This window comes from Perca fluviatilis, chromosome 5 (assembly GCF_010015445.1).
Source record: "Perca fluviatilis chromosome 5, GENO_Pfluv_1.0, whole genome shotgun sequence".
Taxonomy (NCBI): Eukaryota; Metazoa; Chordata; class Actinopteri; order Perciformes; family Percidae; genus Perca; species Perca fluviatilis.
In genome coordinates, this window is record NC_053116.1 from 39273952 (window position 1) to 39288951 (window position 15000).

Below are 15000 nucleotides of genomic sequence, written 5' to 3' on the forward strand. Positions count from 1 at the left end.
CACACACACACACACACACTGTAACACACACACACACACACACACACAGTAACACACAAACACACACACACACTGTAACACACAAACACACACACACACACACTGTAACACACAAACACACACACACTGTAACACACAAACACACACACACTGTAACACACACACACACACACACACACACACACACACACACACACACACACACACACACACACACACACTGTAACACACAAACACACACACACACACACAAACACACACACACACACACACACACACACACACACACACACACACTAACACACACACACACACACACACACACACTGTAACACACACACACAGATCCAGTCAGTGAACAGAGGGCGTGGCCGAGAACGATGACGTTGAGGTCGTGCGCTAGTTTGAGTTGTAGGGGAGCGCGGGGCACAAAGTAACTTTTTGGTTTTGGCTAAATATTTCTCAAACCATTTGAGTTTTACTGCTCATATTTTTATACAAGCAACATACATATCTCTGCTACAAAGGTGCACTGAAAGTTTGTTTGTAGGACCTATCGTTCTTGAACAATTCCCCCGAGAGTGGCGATAGGTGAAATGTTAAAACCTGCCCCATATGCGGGGTTAGTTGTAACACTTGTTAAAAAGTTGGATTTAACACAAATAATTCAATGGCATTGTGCTATACACCTAATAAAACTGTATAAAACACGTCTTTACTAAACTCTGCATAATATAATAGTTTAATTTATGGATCTATTAAAAAAATAATAAAAATAAAAAAAATAAAATGTAAAAAATAATAATAAAAAAAATTCTCATTCTGTGGACAAAAGAAATGCAATACATAGTTGTTCACGCAGTACTTAAATACTTTCAAATTATTGGTTTTGAAACATTAATGCAAAAAATTAAAGACTTTGTGGATTAGAAATAATAATAATAATAAATTGAATTTATATAGCGCTTTTCATGGACTCAAAGTCGCTTTACAGGGCAGGGTAGATTATAAAAACATAACAAAACAAAACGAGCAAACAAAACAAGTAGAACAAAACAAGATACAGATGAAAAAGGGAGGGGGCAGGTGGACGCTGTGGTAGGCTGAGGTGAAGAGATGGGTCTTGAGGCGGGACTGGAAGATGGTGAGGGACCGGAGGCGCGGCGATCTCTTTGGGGAGGGAGTTCCAGAGCCTGGGAGCTGCTCTGGCGAAGGCTCTGTCCCCAAAACAGCGCAGGTTGGACTCTTTGGATGGAGAGGAGACCGGCTGAGGTGGATCTGAGGGACCGTGAGGGTTGGTAAGGGAGAGGAGGTCAGTGAGGTATGAGGGGGCCAGATGGTGGAGGGCTTTAGGTAGTAGAGACCAGGATTTTGTAGGTGATCCGTGTGGGAAATGGGAAGCCAGTGGAGTTGTTTTAGGACTGGAGTGATGTGGTGCCAGGATTTGGAGCAGGTAATGAGGCGGGCGGCTGAGTTCTGGACCAGTTGGTGTCGGGTTGATGTTGGTAGAGCTGATGCCGAGGAGAAGTGAGTTGGCAGTAGCCCAATCGGAAGGAGCGGAGAGCGGTGAATGAGTCTTTCAGCAGCGGGGGTGTTGAGAGGGTCTGATTTTGGCGATGTTGCGGAGGTGAAAGAAGGAGGTTTTAATGACTTGACGGATGTGAGGCCTCAAGGGAGAGGGTGGAATCAAAGATCACGCCTCAAGGGTCGCGGCCTGGGGAGATGGGGGAGACAATGGTGCCGGCCGATGGTGAGGGGGGGTTATTGGTTTTGCTGAGTGTGGATTTGGAGCCGATCAGAAGGAATTCTGTTTTGTCGCTGTTGAGTTTGGAGGAAGTTGTGTTGCATCCAGGTTTTAATAGCTGACAGACAGGAGTTGATGTGGGAGAGGGGAGGATTGTGGGGGATTTGGTGCTGAGGTAGATCTGGGTGTCGTCCAGCATAGCAGTGGAAGTCCAGGTTGAAGTGGCGGAGTATCTGACCAAGAGGGAGGATGTAGATGATGAAGAGGAGGGGCCGGCACGGAGCCTTGGGGAACACCTTGAGTGACTGTGGCTGTGGCAGAGGTGTGGTTGTGGAGAGAGATGAAATGGGATCTGTTGGAAAGGTAGGAGTGGAGCCAGCTGAGTGCAGTACCGGCGATACCGAGGTCTTTGAGTCTGGTGAGCAGGATGTTATGGCTCACAGTATCGAAGGCTGCACTCAGGTCGAGGAGGATGAGGATGTTGAGGGAACCGGTGTCAGCAAAGGTGAGGAGGCTTGAGGACTTTGAGGAGAGCGGTTTCTGTGCTGTGTAGGGGCGAAAACCAGATTGGAGAGGTCCGAATAGGTTATTGGCAAGAAGATGGGTTTGTAGTAGCGGGGAGGCTTACTATGCGTTCCAGGGTTTTAGACAGAAAGGGGAGGTTGGATATTGGGCGGTAGTTGTTGAGAGAGGAGGGATCCAGACCAGGTTTTTAAAGATTGGGGTGACAGCGGCAGTTTTGAAAGCAGAGGGGACAGTTCCAAGGGACAGTGAGGAGTTGAAGAGGTTAGTGATGTAGGGGCATAGGACCGGGAGGCAGGACTTCAGAAGTGGAGTAGGGAGGGGGTCAAGGGAGCAGGTAGTGGGTTTGGAAGAGCTGATGAGTTTGGAGATTTCAGGAGGAGTGACTGGGTTAAACTGGGAGAGGAGGAAGTGTGGAGGAGGGGGTTCGGGAGGTCTGGAGGGATGGAGAGAGGAGGGTCCAAGGTAGGTGCTGGAGTAGATCCTGGAAGGTCAGATACAGGGGATAGGGATTTGTAAATGAGATTGATTTTGTCAGTGAAAAAGTGGAGGAATGAGTTGCAGAGATCCGGAGTAGAGGTAGGGAGGCTGTTGGTCCGAGGCTTCGGACCAAAACACTTTCTTCGGAGTGCAGGTGTGTACCAAGGTGAAGAGGTGTTAAATGACGGTTTTGTTTTGGGGGCCGGGCCAGGGTGTTGAAGGAGGTAGACAAGGTGGAGTTGAGGTGGTCTGTGAGGTCATCGGGTGAGGTGAGGGTTGAGTCCAGGTGGAGTGTGGTGGAGAGCAGGTCAGAGAGATGGTGGGGATTGATAGATTTGAGGTTGCGGAAGGTGATTTCTCTGAGGAGGCGGGGCGGGGTTGGAGAAGGGATGGTGAACCGTATCAGTTTGTGATCAGAGAGGGGAAAGAGGCATGGATGGAGGTCGAGCACTGGTTGGTTGGTGGAGCAGACCAGGTCGAGGATGTGACCTTTTCATGGGTGGGGAATGTGACATGTTGGGTGAGAGAGAAGTTATCCAGTAAAATTTTGAATTCTGATGAGAGCTTGCAGGTGGGGGAGTCCATGTGGATGTTTAAGTCACCGAAGTAGCAGCAGACGTGAGAGAGAGATGAGGCTAGTGTGAGGAGTTCAGTAAAATCAGAGAGGAAGGAGGGATTGGTTTAGGTGGCGGTAAATGAGGATGACTGTCATGGAGGAAAGAGTTTTGAAGGCGAGATATTCAAACGATGATACTGAGGGGAGGGTGAGTTCTGTGATCCGGAAGTTCTGATTGAAAATGACGGCGGTAAGCCACCTCCACGGTGGGAGGGGCGGGGTTTGCAGATGTAGTTGTAGCCAGGGGGATGCTTGGTTGAGGGAGAAGAAGTCGTTGGGTTGTTGCCAGGTTTCGGTGAGCAGAAGGAAGTCAAGAGTGTTGTCGAGGATTAGTTCGTGGAGGGCAGGGGCTTTATTGTTGAGCGATCGGGTGTTGAGGAGGGCAAAGTTGGCATGGTGAGAGGGTGGTGGGGGGGGCAGGCTGGAGAGATCTGAGGTTGTCCCGGTTAGCAGTGCGTGTGGTCGTGGGGTGTGGGGGTATTGCAGTTGAGGGGGACAGTGAGCCGATTAGCAAAATGATTGGAGAGTATGATTGAGTGTATGTGAAGTGGGGAAAGCACTGTAGTCCGGTCCGGGTTTTCTGTGTAGCCTGATGATGCGTTCAGCCCTATGTGAACCAGTGGGTGAAGCATTCAGATGACGTGGGACAGGTGCAACAGAGCGTGCAGGTGACCAGATGGATGGAATGGATTGTCCGTGGTGGAAGAAAACAAACTTGCGGCGAGAGCTTCTGTGGATGTAACGGCGTCGACGTAGAAGTCCGAGCTGTTTGATGACTGGGATGCAGGATGGAATGGAGTAGTTGACGAATTGGACCAGTTGCAGAGTTGAATATTTGATCATGATGCCGAGCGGAGGGACGGAGAGCTCCGTGATAGTGGTTAGAAATGGCTCCTTGTGTAGTATAATTATATATATATATAATTATATAATTATAGGTGCGGCTTAGTTGTAACAGCGCGTTACAACTAGCCCTGCTGTGGCGCGTTTACTTCAGGACCGGCTAGCACTCGCTAAGCGATGGTCACATCTTTTATAATGGTACGATGTTTTAGCCGAGAGGACGGTGCTCAAGGCAATATAAGATTAGATACACTGACTTTCACACACTCTTTAGAAATCGAAAAATACTTCTGACCAAAAGAAATACTTTTATGACGCCAAAACACAATTTCTTCTCTCTCTCGGAGACAGCAGAAGTAAACAGAATTCCAAATTAGCTGGAACACGTCTAATGGCGATGTCATTACAGGCCCTGAAGCACAGCCACTTCTACCCATTGACATATATATAATGGACCAATAGATCCCGTTGCTCTGGACGGAGACCAGTGAAGGATATTAGAATCACTTTTCCGGTGATTTCTTGCGTTACTGAGCAGCCTCCAACTGAGCTTGAAGACATAGATGTGACGTGAGCAACCTGTCTGAAAGTGTGAAGTCTTCTGGTAGCTGTGCCGAGAGAAATCTCAATCATTCCCAATCTTACAGAGACGGAGAGCGTAAGTATATGTAAGGAGATAACATAGGCACAGGCTAATTACTGATCACTAACATGCTAGTTAACATTAGTCATTAAACCTAAACAGATAATGGAAGTCCAAACTGCCTGTGAGCTTCTCCTGTACTATACGGTAATTCCTCTACTGTGTGACAGTAAGTCTCGTGGTTATGACCCAATCGTTAGCCTATTGTTATAAAAGCGTCTGCTACGGAGCCATAACGTGAGCTACAAGGTAATGGAGCCTTTTATACATTGTCGTGTTTCTTTAGAAATAAACAACGGACAAATAGAGTCTTTAAAGGCTTCAGATGTAAAGTTATTCGCAGTCAAAGTGACGTAAAAAAAAAATAGTGGTCAGTGGAATGCTAACGGGAAGTGATACATTTGTAGCAACAAAATGGCGCCATCGGAGGTTCGAGTTCTGAAGTGAAGCTTACCCCCCTTGCTTCTACCCTGTGCAACCATCTAAATAACCTGTGTTACATTTAACACCGCTATTTCTTTGTGCCCAGCTTCCTAACGTCTACGTGCGTCGAGAGACCCAGCCAAAGTCTGCGGCAGCCATTCCTTTTGTTGTGCGCGTTGGTGTCATGATGCCCTCCTCCCCAACGGGGTTCAGGGACAGTTTGATTTTCCAGCTCGCTCCGTTAGCGGTGAAGGAGTTGGCTAAGGCTAACGCTAGCGATGCTAAGGCTAACGCTAGCGATGCTAAGGCTAACGCTAGCGATGCAGATCACAAGAACTGGACACTGGGTTCAGACCTTGTGTCACTACCCAAAGTGAGTAGAGGGCAGGTTTGAGTAGCGCATGCTCAGATTTAAACTGTTTACGGCATAACGTGTCTTACTGAAATTTGTGAAATCTGTAAAATAATAAAACTTTTCTCTTTACAAACAATAACAGAAGATGGAAATCATTTCTAAAACGTTTTAGCTATCAATGATTGTTTGGTTGCTAACGTTAGCTCAAAACGCCATTCAAGTGACAGCCGATGTTGTGTTTGATTGCTAACTTGTAGCTAGCAGTCATTTCAAAAACGTTTTAGCTATCTATGATTGTTTGATTGCTAACTTGTAGCTAGCAGTCATTTCAAAAACGTTTTAGCTATCTATGATTGTTTGATTGCTAACTTGTAGCTAGCAGTCATTTCAAAAACGTTTTAGCTATCTATGATTGTTTGATTGCTAACTTGTAGCTAGCAGTCATTTCAAAAACGTTTTAGCTCTCTATGATTGTTTGATTGTTAACGTTAGCTCAAAACGCCATTAGCATCTAGTAGGCTACTTGATTGCTAACGTTAGCTCAAAACGCCGTTAGCATCTAGTAGGCTACTTGATTGCTAACGTTAGCTCAAACCGCCGTTAGCATCTTGTAGGCTACTTGTCGCAAAGTGACGCATGCGCAACTCAAAGCTGCACTCTACTCACTTTGGGTAGTGACACCTTGATCTGGTTTTTATTGTCTCACAGTGAATGCTGGCTTCTGCATCCTCTATGGAGTAGTGCAAAATACACTTTCTTTCTTAATTAAAAGTAAGAAATTAAATCCACAACACAATCTAAACTTGAAAATAATACATAGTTTATGAATTATTAAATAAAATATTAAGTCAACTTAAATGCTGATGCTTGTTGTGTATTGAAACACTTTTACATCAGTAAATAATCTAATTTGCTTTGCTTGTCACCACAAACTGTAGCTTGATGCTTAAATAAATTCGTTGTGTGAACAATTTAACTTGTGGTGGTTTTAAATGGATATTTTCCAATAATTTAGGCCACCAGTGCCTAAAAGTACACACACACAGACACCGCTAAAAAAAGGAACGGCTTAAGGTTGACTTTCTTATGATATTTTAAGAATTGTAACAATCACAAATCATCTCCTTGGGCCAGATGTAGGGAATGTCATGTTCTAAATGTTGCTGCTACACTGTAAATTAAAAGTGTTACATGTTTACTGAGGATGAGTTTGTCAGATGTCACTTCTTTTTCTTTCTTTTATTCTTATTCTCAATGGGATGTTGTGTGTCTTTTTCATTGTGTAAAACTGCTGCTGCTCTGACAGCCCATCTCTCCTCAGGGATCAGTAAATTACCATCTAATCTGTCCATAAATATTTAATAATTTACTGTGGAAACAGAACCAGTCTGACCAGTAACCAGAGAGCTGTGGCCACAGAGAGAGAGACAGGGAGAGAGAGAGAGAGATAAAGAGAGAGAGCAGACTGTTGTCTTGGTTTGTGAAATGACAGTCAGAGTGAGATGTCTGTGTTTTGTTTCTCGTCTTTGGCTCCACTCACTGATTGGTTGTTAAAGAACAGAGATTTCCTACAGATGATGTCTCCCTCTGCTGGTCAGGAGAGGGAACTGATAGAGAGAGAGAGAGAGAGACACAGAAAGAGAGACAGAGAGAGAGAGACAGAGAGAGAGAGAGAGAGAGAGAGAGAGAGAAAGAGAGAGAGAGAGAGACAGAGAGAGAGAGAGACAGAGAAAGGGAGAGAGAGAGGGAGAGAGACAGAGACACAGAGAGAGAGAGAAAGACAGACAGAGAGAGAGAGAGAGAGAGACAGAGAGAGAGACAGAGAGACAGACAGAGAGACAGAGAGAGAGACAGAGAAAGAGACAGAGAGAGAGAGAGACAGATAAAGAGAGACAGAGAGAGAGAGAGAGACAGACAGAGAGAGAGAGTGAGAGACAGAGAGAGAGAGACAGAGACAGAGAGACGGATAGATAGATAGAGAGAGACAGAGAAAGAGACAGAGAGAGACAGATAAAGAGAGACAGAGACAGAGACAGAGACAGAGAGATAGAGAGAGAGACAGAGACAGAGACAGAGACAGAGAGATAGATAGATAGATGAGATAGATAGATAGATAGATAGATAGATAGATAGATCATCAATTTTACTTATTTTAGGAAGATAATAACATACAGAAATTATTTAGAATTTATTTTTGTTATGAAGTCTTAATTTAAAGCAACATTTATTTTTCAACACACAATTTGTCACATTTACATTAATGAAGTAGCCTAGCTCTGCAATATCGAATTCTAAATAAAAGCAGTAAAAGCTCTGAAATGACGTAATGAGCTGTCACTTCTTGACTCCGCCCATCTTTTTCGGCATATCCAATCACGTGCCGGCATCGGGGTGAGCTGGCATTAAACACATAGACAGTATGATTAAACACCGGAAACCGGAAGTGTTTACAACAGGAAGCTAGGCTAACTGTCCAACTGACGGAGCAGCAAGAGTGTTTAAAGCTCAACAGAACAGCGGCGCGTGGAGTTTCTCTGAGTGTTTTTGGGATTTATTTTAGGTGAGTCTCACCTGCTGACTAACAGTTAGTGGTATTTTATTAGCAGAGCCTCCGGAAGCTAACGTTTGCTAACTTAACTTCTGCTTCAGCAACTACGCGGTTAAGTCGCGTTAGCATGCTAAGCTAACGCTAGTTCGCGTCCTGACAAGATAATTTGCGTTTTCTGCCAGATTACAGCGAAAAAACATTACCAGGATATTTCTGTTCAACTTATATAGTCAAATAACTTCTGTGTCAGGACACCAACGAACATTAAATGTTATTCTCGGGAACTACAGTTGATTTAAACACGAGTTTTGGGTGAATAGACAATGTTTACATGCAGCCGTCAACGGTTAGCCTGCCAGGTGTGCCGTTGATGTTTATTTAAATTACCTTTTATGGACAAAAAGGAGTGAATGTTTGACATATTTTTTCGTTGTTACGCAGAGATAGAGAACTGTGATAGACTACTAATTACAGGTCTGGTTTTAATCCTGAATAAACAGAAACAGTCAGCAGACTGGTTGTGTTTTAATTTATTTTTAGTATAAAAAAACACACAGAGAGAAGGGGGAGAGACAGAGAGAGAGAGAAAAAGAGAGAGAGAGAGAGAGAGACAGGAGAGAGGGAGAGAGAGAGGGAGAAAAAAAGACAGACAGAAAAAAAAAAAAAAAAAAAAAAAAAAAAAAAAAAAAAAAAAAAAAAAAAAAAAAAAAAGAAAAAAAAAAAAAAAAAAAAAAAAAAAAAAAAAAAAAAAAAAAAAAAAAAAAAAGAAAAAAAGATAAAAGGAAAAGAGGAGAGAGAAAAAAGAGAGATAAAAAGAGGAGATATTCAGTGAGTTTCTTCACTGTAATGTCTGCAGGGTGTTGCATGACTCAGCTTCTCTGGGCTGCCAACACAGTGACTCAACTGGTCACACAGGATTAAAGTGAAGTTATCTATTGATTGGTTGTCATTTGCACAACAATTACAGAAAAGCAGTCATTGGCAGAGATAAAATAGGTGGAACTAATTAAAAGTAAGTTCCTAACAAGGACTTTTTAAAAGAGTATTTGTAATGGTATGTAAGGGTTTCCCCAGTGCATTGCAGCCCACTGGGCCTAAGGGCTCCTGCACACTGCCTGCTGAACATATTAAAAAAAAATGTAAAAGTGTGTTACAACCGAATGCACCAAATCCAGATTTTTGGGGTTCTGCTGAACCCCCTGGTTGAGATGGTGCTGAGTCCTCCTTCCATCCTCAGTCCATGAACCCAGTAAACACATGAATGAAGTAAACAGGGACTGTCCTTCCTTTGCCGTACCTGAAGTTGCTGCATTCTGGCTGCTGTCTGGAGATTCCTTCGTGCACAACTCGTATTCTTTCGGATGTTTCGTACCAGATGTTGTAACAGCGGCCATGTTGTGTATAGTTTAGGGTCCTCGCCACCACCAGACCAATCAGCATTGAGCAGATTGAACATGTAGCTGGACTTGAATGGTCTTCTTTTGACTGAAAGTGCTGCCAAACAACAACTTGTTCTGCTCACCAGATCCATGTCCACTTCCTCACAGCCTGCTGCATTGAACGCTCCACCTACGTAAACACCTTCCCCTAATCAACGGCGCCGTCACTATGGCGACCAGTGTAGCACGCCAAGTGCAAGCGTAGGGTTCGGTTTGGTGGGAAAAAGCCCAATATTCGGCCAAAGCCAAATCCTGGATTTTGTGCATCCCTGGTTACACCCTATTTCAATGTGACACAATATATTCTTTGCTTTGCAATAAGGGCTTTTTTAGGAATTCATAAAAACGTGTACCAAGCGCCTCTCTGTTGCCATTTATTCACACGTGATTGTCTAGAACGGTCTGTTTGACCTTCATGGATAGCAGCCGAGCACCACATAATGCACCGTATCTGTTGGATTATTTATAAAAGATCACCTCAGGCTCAGCTTTGAAGATGTTCCCCTCTACAACAGTCATGTTAAGTGTCAAAATAGACTAACAAAAAAATATCACATTAATAAAAAGTCATGTAAAAGTCATCAAACTTGTACTAGTTTGGAATGGCAGTGTGCAGGAGCCCTAAGCGAATTTTTTTAAATGTATTTTTTTTAATTGGGCTGCACGATATCAGGAAAATATCTAATTGCGATTATTTTGGCTGATATTGCAATATGATTCACGATATTGGAGGGAATGAACATTTTGGTATCCTTTTATTTTTATTTTCATAGAAGAAAATTTAAATAATCATACTGTGATTTCTGCGAGGATCTGTACAAAACATATATGGTTTTCTTGACTCTGTAGGATACGATTTGTAGGCCGGGGCGTTCTGCAGCGCCGCGATACTTCATTTTTCCATTAACGAATAAATATATGATGGCAGGGAAGTCCCTGGAAGCAGGACGAACATAAGACATCACGCTCAACCTCTAATTATCCTCTCAGCTTCTCCTTGATTTAATTTTGGCTCGTATCGCCTCTGTGTGAAATGTCCGGCATGCTGTTACAGCTCAGTGTTTGTTTTCAAACCGTACAGGCGAGTTTCTGAAGGCTGAGGTATTTATATAGCTGCACAAAGTGACTGCTGTCGACAGTCTGTCTTACACATTCACCTTTTTAACCCTCCTGTTGTCCTCGGGTCAAATTTGACCCGTTTTCAAAATCTCTATATCAGAAATATGCGTTTCTTTTTAACCACATTCCCCAAAAATGATATTGATGGTTCCCTGCAACGCTCTCCGCAAGTACAATTACTGATCATTACTTTCTGTGAATTTTGAGTGTTTAATTTTAAAGCATTTGAGAAATAAAAGTAAATGGTTTAAACGGTATCCTGACTAAACTTTGACATACTGTACACCAGTCTCTGATTATCCATCAACATAACGTTCCTCTAATATTAGTCCAAATTCTTCCTAATTTCAGCTTTTTTTTTTACTGAAAAATTAGACATAACTTCATATACGCAAGGGTTATTGATCATGAATTCTAAAAATTTGAAACTATAGTGGTTAGAAGTTGGTGGGAAAAAAACGCCAAAGGTGTTTTGGACCCGTGAGCTCATGGTTGGTGGGAAGACCACACAAGGGTTAGACCAAAAAAAGGTATTCAGGATGTCTTTCCCCCCCCGCCCCCTCCTAGTTATATCATTCGTAGCATCAAACTCAAGGCCCCGTGTAGTTGCGCGCGCCAAACCTGAAAGACCAGAAACTGATTTTCAAACTGCAATGACGCGGCACTCATTCAGAGTTTCAGAAATTACCCCCAGCAGCAGAGAGCTTTCATAATCAGGCTGTGAAACCGGTTGCTTTGAGTCAGCTGTGTGCTAGCTGCTTAAAAAAAAAATATTAATCTTTTTTGCAAGACCAGAATTAAATTCTTGTAACAAGTTGATTTTCAATCAACTTCAGTGTTTCCTGTGTGTTGATTTGACCGTGGCCCCCACGGCGACAAATGTCTGCCCCCAGGTATCAGAAATAGGGCTGCATTGTCAGAGTGCAAGTCGGAGAATAGCGCGGTCACTCAGCAGAAAAAGGGATAAAGGAAAAAGAGACGCTGTCCGCATGATAAGCCAGTTGAGATGGTGTGTGTGTGTACGTCCTTGAGAACTGTAAGTGGTAGAACTTCTGTTGTCAGTTCATTTAAGCCTGGTCTTGCAAATTAAAATTAAGTTACCTGGTGATTTTCGTTGTTTGTTCTTCACCTGCGAGCTAAATTGCACGTGGTTGTTGATCCGATATAATAGAGATTGCTCACGTTTGTATTTGAGGAGCATTATTTCCATGCAGAAGTAGTAACACTGCATTAAGATAATGTAATTAATAGTGGGTTTATTGTTATTAAGATAATGTAATTAATAGTGGGTGTATTGGTATTAAGATAATGTAATTAATAGTGGGTTTATTGTTATTAAGATAATGTAATTAATAGTGGGTTTATTGTTAAGATAATGTAATTAATAGTGGGTTTATTGTTAAGATAATGTAATTAATAGTGGGTTTATTGTTATTAAGATAATGTAATTAATAGTGGGTTTATTGTTATTAAGATAATGTAATTAATAGTGGGTTTATTGTTATTAAGATAATGTAATTAATAGTGGGTTTATTGTTAAGATAATGTAATTAATAGTGGGTTTATTGTTATTAAGATAATGTAATTAATAGTGGGTGTATTGGTCTTAAGATAATGTTAATAGTTTATTGTTATTAAGATAATGTAATTAATAGTGGGTTTATTGGTATTAAGATAATGTAATTAATAGTGGGTTTATTGTTATTAAGATAATGTAATTAATAGTGGGTTTATTGTTAAGATAATGTAATTAATAGTGGGTTTATTGTTATTAAGATAATGTAATTAATAGTGGGTTTATTGTTATTAAGATAATGTAATTAATAGTGGGTTTATTGTTATTAAGATAATGTAATTAATAGTGGGTTTATTGTTAAGATAATTTAGAAATAATAAAAAATATAAATATAATATTTTTTTTTTTTTTTAAATTAATAGTGGGTTTATTGTTATTAAGATAATGTAATTAATAGTGGGTTTATTGTTATTAAGATAATGTAATTAATAGTGGGTTTATTGTTAAGATAATGTAATTAATAGTGGGTTTATTGTTATTAAGATAATGTAATTAATAGTGGGTTTATTGTTATTAAGATAATGTAATTAATAGTGGGTTTATTGTTAAGATAATGTAATTAATAGTGGGTTTATTGTTATTTGCTACAGAATGCTTAGCCTATATGTCAAGATCAAAGTTGGCCTATATAGTAACTCAAAAAATACAGTTCAATCACAACTGAGAATATGCCTCATTGTGTGTGAATAGAGGTGAGTAAATATTTTAGTTTGTGTTGCAGCAAAGTGTCAGCTCTGTTTCAGGGGGGGGGGGGAGTTTTCGGACCTGCCCCCCACTGCTAAAACAAATCCTAAAGGAAACACTGAACTTTTTATAAGAAAATCAAACTTTAAGGACTATATTTCCATCTTAAATGTAGTAGAGTAGAAGCAGTGGTGTAGTCTACGTGACACGCAGGTATACACAGTATACCCACAAAGAAAGCTCCAGGATTTCCATATACCCACTTAAAAACACCCAATGTCACGCAACAACATACTTTACATTATATTTTTGATATATTTTGAACGTTTGTCATGTGTTTTCCTTCTTTACATAGGCTAAATAAAGGTATTTCCACCGTAAATTGGTGCATAAAAGTGTATCAGAATACAGGAAATGTAGTCTGTGATGCTCAAAACTTCCCTGGGGGAGGACACCCAGACCCCCCCCCCCCCACTATGATATGCTCCCCCTACCCCAAAGGTGTGTATGTGTAGACAGACAGACAGCTACAGTATACCCACTACAATACATTAGACTCTACCACTGAGTAGAAGTATAAAGTAGCATACAATCAAACCTGTGTTTATGTCCAATACTTGATTAATTGTACTTAGTTACTCTCCACTATCATAACCTTTTGCTTATCAGCCTACAGTCAAGAGGCAGCCGTGCACTTTGTGTGTCGTGTTAAGTAACTTGAAGAGACAGTGTTACCACATACAATAAGCCACTTCAGATTATGGCTTGTCGTTGCTTTGTTTTGCCTGATTTGCTAAAGTCTGTGATGGCCCAGGAACTTTCTTGCTGAGTTTTATTTTTTAGAGCTTTATGTCGACCGAACTGTAAGTGAGAAAGCTAAATGAGACATGCAGCAAATACAGTCAAAGATATTAGACTTTTTTGATGAAATAAGAGCATGTCAATGCACTCTACATGTCTGGCCCTTGATGTGATTCTCTTTGTCCAGTGTGTCCCTCCAGAGAAGTTGAGTTTGACACTGCTGGTTTATAGACTCTCCTGCTGTGGCTGCACAATAATGTTTTTTTTATTTCTGGTCTTTGGGATTCAGGAGTCAGGATGAGTCTGCAGTGGACGGCCGTGGCCACCTTCCTGTACGCTGAGGTCTTCTTTGTTCTGCTGCTCTGCATCCCCTTCATCTCCCCGAAAAGGTCAGTACTCAGAGTTAAAAAAAAAACCTGCATTTATAGGGCTATATGAATCAAATATCACGATATTCTTGACTAAATACCTCGATGTTGATATTGTTGACAATTGGTGCTTTAACAAAATGTTATTTACACAATGAGATTTTTTATAAATCTTGCTTATGTACATAAATGTCCATTGTGATGTCAACTTTGTCAGTTATATGTGGGAATATTGTGTTATATGTTAAATTAGTCGTTTTTCAGACATTCTACATGTGATAGGGATGGGGGTAGGGATATTATTGAGAGCTTATTTGTGTGTAGAGTGTGCATGCGTGTTTTTTATTATGTTTGTTTTTCTTTTTCTTTTCCTATTTGTTTGTATCTACTCTGTTGTTCTGCTGTTCTGTTGCTCTATACATGATCCGGAGGACCCCCATGAAAACGAGATGTTGCATCTCATGGGGCTGATCCTCTAATAAATGTTCATAAATAAATAAATAAATAAATAATCACCAGTAATGATTTAATGACTTAGTGGGTTAAGGTGAATAACAGAGCAGCTAGTAAGTCTGGTAAGTTCAGAAAATTACATCACTTTACTGTAATGCAGCCTTTAAAACCTGCAGGAAAAAACACTTATGTCATATCACGATATCCAAAATCTAAGATGATATCTAGTCTCATATCACGATATTGATATGATATCCATATATTGTCCAGCCCTAGCTGGTACCATTCTGTCCTGATACATGGGCGCCGATTCAATTTGTGTCGTGATTTTCCATTTGTTGTGATTCGATAGTATTGGGATTTTTCTTTTTCTTTATTTAACAAAA

The 15000-nt window shown here is 41.2% G+C and overlaps 1 protein-coding gene across 1 annotated transcript in view; it reads left to right on the forward strand.

Annotated features, from left to right (window-relative positions):
• The first annotated feature begins 8057 nt into the window (after nt 1–8057).
• The window catches only part of bcap31 (B cell receptor associated protein 31), a 31721-nt gene continuing 24778 nt past the window's right edge, over nt 8058–15000 (forward strand). The window contains exons 1-2 of the mRNA XM_039800155.1: nt 8058–8186; nt 14083–14182. Coding sequence (XP_039656089.1) covers nt 14091–14182 — 92 coding nt within the window. The 5' untranslated portion in view covers nt 8058–8186; nt 14083–14090. The remainder of the gene's footprint in view (nt 8187–14082; nt 14183–15000) is intronic.